At 34.4% G+C, this 7,432-nt stretch overlaps 1 protein-coding gene across 1 annotated transcript in view; it reads left to right on the forward strand.

Annotated features, from left to right (window-relative positions):
* Positions 1 to 7,432, forward strand: part of Znf800 (zinc finger protein 800) — a 56,866-nt gene that overhangs the window by 11,857 nt on the left and 37,577 nt on the right. The window contains exon 4 of the mRNA XM_017801417.2: positions 4,402 to 4,545. Coding sequence (XP_017656906.1) covers positions 4,402 to 4,545 — 144 coding nt within the window. The remainder of the gene's footprint in view (positions 1 to 4,401; positions 4,546 to 7,432) is intronic.

Genomic DNA, 7,432 nt, shown 5'->3' on the forward strand with positions numbered 1-7,432 from the left:
TGTGTGTGTGTGTGTGTGTGTGTGTGTGTGTGTGTGTGTGTGTGTGTGTGTATATATGTATGGGTGCGCATCTGTCAAAGGCAGATGCTTGTTTTTGTATGTCTCTTGGGAATAAGTAAATCCCCATGAACCCTATGAATAGAACTACTTAAGTAGGATTAATTAAGAAAGAATGCTTTTCTTTTTCTATGATTGATAGACCCTTGAAGATGAATATGCCCAATTTAAGCATATAGTCTCATGTTTTTACACTTCACTGTTTTTATTAATGTATAACTTCATGTTTATTAATTGGGTATGCTTTAAATATGCTACTATGTTCTTCCTTAAATCTTCAGTTAAATTTAAATTAAAAAAAAAATTTGAACCAGGCATGGTAGTGCATGCCTTTAATCCCAGCACTCAGTAAGATCTCACTCTGTGAGATCACGGTCATCTTGATCTGCATAGTGAGTTCTAGGCCAGCTGGAGCTGCAGGAGACCAAAAAGACCAAAACAATTTATTATTATTATTTTTTAAAGATGTTTTAAAATAATAATAATAATTATTATCATCATCATAACTATTCTTGGTCCTTTCTTGAGACAAGGTCTCCCTGTAGCCCCAGCCAGCCCAGAATGTGCTATGTAGACCAGACTGGCCATGAACTCAACAGAGATCTGCCTGCCCCTGCTTTCAGAGTTCTGAGACTAAAGATGTGCAGCACCACACCCAACCTTAAAGTTATTTTTAAATGTGTGTGTGTATGTCTATGTGTGGGTATGTATATATGTATACAATTGCCTGCAGAGGCCAGAAAAATGTTGTTGAATACCCCGGAGGTAGAGTTACAGGTGGTTGGTTGTGAACTATTTGACCATTGGTGCTGGGAAATGAATTTGGGTTCTCTGGAAGATCACTACATACTCTTTAAGTGCCGAGTTATCTCTCCAGCTCCATTTACTATTTTTAATTAATGTGTATGTATGTATGTGTGTAGGTATATGTATATGAGTTCCCATCACCCCAGAGGCCAGAGGTGTCAGATGCCCTGGAGCTAGAGTTATAGGTATTTGTGAGCAGTGCAGTGTGGGTGCTAGGACTTGAACTTGGGTCCTTTGCAAGAGTGGTACACTCTTAACCCTGAGCCATCTCTAATTCCTTTTATTATTTTTAATGATGTGTATGTGCATATGTATGTGTATGTGTATATATATGGTTATGTGCATCTACCTTAGTACAGGTACCCTTGGAGGCCAACAGTCCCTTGGGCTGGAGTTACACATAGTTGTGCATCCCCTCATTGTGGGTGCTGGGAACCAAACTCTGGTCCTCTGCAAGAGCAGTATGCACTCTTAACATTCTTAAGAGCAGAGATATCTCTTTAACCCTTTTAGTTGAATGTTTGAGTTAAATAGATTTCATTGTTTCTGTTCAATTTTTTCCCCCTTCAATCGTTGGGACTATTTTATTTTATTTTATTTTATTATTTTTTATTTTATTTTGGTCTTTTTGAGACAGGTCTCCCTGTAGCTCCAGCTGACCTGAAATTCACTATATAGACCAGGCTGTCCTTGAACTCACAGAGATTGACCTTCCTCTGCCTCTCAGCACTGGGATTAAAAGGTGTGCGCCACCACAGTAGGCTTGTTGGACTATTTTAAAAGGCCAGAATTGAATCTCTAGTTTGAGTATAGTGAGTGAATTTTTAATTTAGAATCAGCATGCAAAGTTCTCATTTTTCTTCCCACTAGTACTATACTTAGCTGCACTTTATGAAAATTAGATGTAGATCAATTAGAGAGGCTTAACCAGAGTATTTTTTAAAATATTTATTTAATAACCACATAATTAGTAGAAGCATTTCATTACAACAGCATTGACATAGTCAATAAGTTTCTAGAGCAAAGATGCACATCTCTTTTAAAATTGGCTGTAATTTTTAGGTTTACAGTGTTGAATTAATACAGTTATACATTCTTGTACTCAGTATAAACCCTGTAAGACATAAGATCACCCATGTCGTGCAGTGACCCAGAGGTCAGAAGAGGACTTCGGATTCCCCTGGAACTGGAGTTAAGGATGGTTGGTACCCGATATGTGGGTGCTGGGAATCGAACCTGGGTCCTCTGCAAGAGCAGTCAGTGTTCTTAACCGCTGAGCCACCTCTCCAGTCCTGAGATTTTAATCTTTAAAAAAGATCTCCATTTTAAAATACACTGTTTCATACAGAAAAACTCATTTTTAATGCAACTAACACTTAGATGTCATGCACATGTGTCTCTAATTTCTATGTATCTGATTATTACTAGTCATAGTTACTTTCTGAGATCCTTGGCACCTGTACATGGATATAAATTCATCAGGTAGATTTCAATGGTAATGTTTTTCATAGCTATTAATTAACATTAAGCAAATTTTTATGCTTCTTCCTCAAATATAACTTATTTTAAAAATTTTATTATTTTTTTGTGTGTATATTTCATACAGAACATGCCAAACAATCTTACTCATTTTTATACCTGCATCCCAAATGGCACCATCCCACAGCCACCCCACCCGAACTGGAGCCCATATACTCTGTCATCCCTGTTACTGTCCACTGTGTCCACTGTGTTGTCAGTGCCCCCAGCCGTTCCCCAGTGCAAATCCATCTGCTGAGTGTAGTCATCCTATCGGTAGTCCCTTGTTTTAGGAAGATCAGCTTTTCCTCATCTAGCAGCAATCAGTCGCCAACATCCCTTTAAATAAGATTGGGGTCTGCTCCTCTTTAGTATAGTGGTGAGTAGCCCCGCCTGTCACGCAGGAGACCTGGGTTTGATTCCCCGATGGGGAGTCAACAGACTAAGTCTGTGAACCAGAGTATTTTAGTCCTTGGTTTATCTCTCACAGTTCGTTAATCACTTTGTGGCTAGCTACGAACTAGATATATTAGCTGTCTATCGTAAAGCTGTTTTGTAATGTGAAATGATTAGTTTTGGTTTGGTTTGTTCTATGATAAAAGATGGATAAACCAAAGTGCAGAGATTATATACCTCTGTAAGGTAATATAACTAGATCAGATCAGATCTCTAAACATTTAGCGACGTTCTGATAATCTGGTAAACAATATTTTGCAATAGAATTTTGAGGTCTGAGCTATTTTAAAAATATAATGATAAAAATATACCTTAAAAGTTAAATATATTGTTAAAGATTGGATCAGAAACAATTAACTTTTTCAGACCCTACACTATTAATTATGCTACTTAAGATCATTTATACTCTTTAGTAATACCAGAGCTTAATAGTCAAATGCTTGTTAAATGTCAAAACATTTTGTAGCTAGGTGGTCTTACGGGTATTATTCATGGAACTATGTCAATATTAAGTAATAAAATTAAGTCAGTATTATTAACCTTTTCATTTGAGGAAATTGAAGGTACTAAATTATTAGTAAGTTACTGTAGCAAAGACATGTAGGAAGTAACAACAAAAAGCCTCCGTTTGTGTTTTACTCCTTGTGGATGTTTTAAAGATTTGATGAATTTTGCTATTTATTTTTCTGTATCTTTTGATCTTACACCATAGTGCTTAGATTCTCCCTCTATAGATAGTAGCCGTTCTTCAAAAAATGCTATTTTTATAACTTAACACCTTGTAGTTATAAATAAGGTAGGCTTGATCTTGGATGCTTTGAAGGTTTATAATCTCAGGTATAAGACATACTCATCTGTAGTAATTATATTTATAAATAATTGGAATTGAAATGAGAGTTCTGATGGAGAAAGGCTCAGATAAATTGATGTTGCTATGAAGAGGCATATGTAGAATTCAAACTTATCTCTTGGTTGGGATAAAGATTTTCTGCTATAGCACTAAATGACCATGGTTCCATGTTGGCCCAGAGCCTGAAGTAATGTCAACTGAATTAAGAAAAGCATGATAGGTCATAGGTAGTCCTATGATAGAGTTTTCACTTCTAATGAATTGGGAAAATGTATTTTAAAACTTTATTTCACTTCCAGATACAGAAAAAACCTGAAAAAAAAAACAGCAAAAAGTTTATAAGAATGATGGGAAACATTTTCTTGCCCCATTCCAGTCCTCAGTCAGACTCTCTAAGGAAGGGTCATCTTCCCTAGCTCATTGTGACGACTAGTCAGCTGTCAGAACCACTGCCTTAGGATAGCCCAAGAATTGATTAGCTACTGAAGCAGAAAAAGGACATCAGTTTTAGGTGTCTTAAATTGCCAAATCATAGTAGGATTTGCTTAGAACTTAGTTTATTACTTAGTTCTAAACATTCTGTGGTAGAAATTGGCAGTGTCTTTATTTTGTTTTCAGAGTAACTATACTTTGGGGTTATCAACAGTTACCTAATTTAAAACTCAGTGCCAAAGTTAACTTTTATATTGTTTTTCCTTTTTTGTTCCCTCCAGGAACCAAACAACTTAAACATATTTTATTAAAAGATGTGGACACTATTTTTGAATGTAAATTATGCCGTAGTCTCTTTAGAGGATTACCAAATTTAATTACCCATAAGAAATTTTACTGCCCACCAAGTCTTCAGATGGATGACAGTAAGTTTTATTTATATATTGTTATTCATTTCACAGTTAAATATTCTTGTACTGCAGCTATGTGTTTGTATTAAAATGGTATTGATAACCTACTTAAACATGATTTTATAATGGAGAATAAAATAAAATTCTTGACTCAATGCTATAGTCAGTTTCTTAGGTAGGTATTTTTACTATTGTTTTTGAGACAGGATCTCACTGTGTGGCCCTGGCTGGCCTGGAACTCACTATGTGGATTAGGCTGGCCTTGAATTTACAGATATCTACCTGCCTCTGCCTCTCGAGTGCTGGGGTTAGAGGTGCATGCCACCATGCCCAGCCTGGATATGTACCTTTATAAAATAGTTTTTTCTAGATAATCTATGAGGTCAAATCTATGAGTATAATTATTTATATTAAAATATTGGGTATTATTTTTGAATATTTGTATGGACCATATACTTTAATTGATATTTTTAAGTTATAATATTAATGCTATCTTGAAGGGAGCAATTTCAAGGTATTTTTCTTTTACTTTAACAATTTGTTGCTAAATGTGATTGATTGATTACTTAGATTGTTAACTAAGATTGCTTCCAGGAAACATTAAAGAATGAGTAGATTAGTTGATTTCTTGGGTAGAGAGTCTTAAAGTATTCATTAATCTTTCTAGTATCTTCTGGATCTTCATTTGAAGATCAGCTTTGTTCTCAGTGAAATTTCTTTAGATGTCACTTTATAAGAATTAGATTGTGTACATACAATACACTCTTACGCACAAAATTAAAAAAAAAGAATTAGATTGTGTTACAGACTAACTTGAAATTATTAATTATTGTGATGAAGGTAAGTAGCACACTAATGAAGTTTAAAAAATTTTTTTAAATATTTTATTTATTTTTATTTTATGTATATGAGTGTATTGCCTACATGGAGGTAAGTGCACCCATGTTGTACAATGCCCGTGGAGGACAGAAGAGGCTGTCGGATCCCTGGGGACTGCAGTTATGGACAGTTGTTACCTGCCATGTGGGTCCTGGGATTCAAACCCAGGTCTTCTGCAAGAACAGTGTTCTTTACTGCTGAGCCATCTCTTCAGCCCTCTAATAAAGTTTTTATAGAACCAGATGTTTTTTGAATTAAGTATATTTTTGTATGAATAAATGAGCAATATGTATAGTGTTACAGTTTTCTTGTTTTAAAGATTACTGTAAATTCTTTAAAACGTATTAATAGTAGGTCATTATTTTTTGTTCAGGGATTTAAATTTTGTGGACTTTCAAAGTGTAGCACTTGTTTTGTCAGCCTGATACCAATAGCTGCATTGTGGATCTTAGACATTTTCCACCTTCACTTTTTTGGTACAGAATTATAATGCAAATACCAAATACCAAAGTATTGCTTTAATTATTATCAAGCTATCTATCTTAGTGTGTTATACAGTGCAGGTGAAACAAATATTCTGTAATTGTCTAGACATTTTTACATTTTTACATTGTCTAAGGCTATGGTTGTGTTTTATGAAAAATCATTTATATGGTAGCATTCTTCATGGTATTTTATCCGTCCCGGGTTATAAGAACTATGAGTTTGTTTTGCCAATCTAAAATTTTGAGACTAAAAAGTAAGTTGAAACATTTTAATTTAGGACAGTCCATGTGCTTATATTTTATCTTACTGAACTTTTCATTATTGAGCTATCAAAAGGTAGTTTATAGAAATTAGATTCAGAATCTAACATTTTAATTAAAATGGTATTTTATTTCTTGGTATGTTTCATTATATTTAGGTTGTAGAGGTTACTTACATAGTAAAACTGATAAGTGAATTTGCCAGATTATTGTGTAGTCTTCTTGAAAGTTCTATAAATACTTCAAAAAATATTACCATACTACTTTATTATTAAAAAAAAATAAAAAGGGGCTGAGGAGATTGCTTAGTGGTTAAAGCACTTGCCATGAAAGCATGAGGCTCACAGTTCAGATTCCCAGAAACCACACACATACATGGTACATGGTAGCCCACCTGTAAATCCAGCCTCAGAAGACTGAGATGGGATCCCCAGAGCAAGCTGGGTTAGCAAGATTATTGGTGGACTCTGGGTTTAATTGAGAGACCACCCTGTAATGAATAAGGTGGAAGAGCGATGGAGAACACTTATAGCATCAATCTTGGGCCTCCACATGCATGTTCCCACACACATGCACCCACACATGCATACATGCAGTGCATACACACATGAAAAATGGGAAAAAGGAAAGAGAAGTATATTAAAAGAACTACAGTGATTTGGTGATTTATTTGTAACTAGATTTTAGAATTGTATTTGGAAACATAACTAATGTTAGTTAACTTTGTTGCAGTAGACTGATAGCCTAGAGAGGAAGTTGCTATTGTACAAATAAATACAACTAGCTGTATTTTCAGAATAAATATATAATTTTTAGCCATTTTTTTCAGTAAATTTTTCTTCATGTTGAGAAAATTATGTAATAGGACTGGGTCTTGTACCTGAATTCAATCACGTTGGCTTGCAAACATGTCTTATTTCTGTAAGATATTCAAATGTCCTGATACAATTAGGCTACCTTGTTTATTAAGACTTCCATTAACAAGAATACTGTCATATTTTATTAAAGCATTTATAGTAACATTTTTCATATTTTATCCATTTTGGGTCATAAGTACTTGAGTTGGCTTTGGTACTCTAAAATTTTTTTTAGACTAAAGAAATAGTACTTTTATCATTTAAGACAATCAGTGTACTTATGTATCTTATAATAAGGGCACTTAGAAGCAGAAATAGCTTTTTAGATTATGCCTTCCTAGTATTTGTAAACCATGATGATAAATTAAAACAAAGTTTTAGTTTGGCTAATACTAGGTTTTATGCTCATAAAATATTGAA

Source organism: Nannospalax galili, unplaced genomic scaffold (assembly GCF_000622305.1).
Source record: "Nannospalax galili isolate Female #2095 unplaced genomic scaffold, S.galili_v1.0 scaffold660, whole genome shotgun sequence".
In the NCBI taxonomy this organism is placed as follows: Eukaryota; Metazoa; Chordata; class Mammalia; order Rodentia; family Spalacidae; genus Nannospalax; species Nannospalax galili.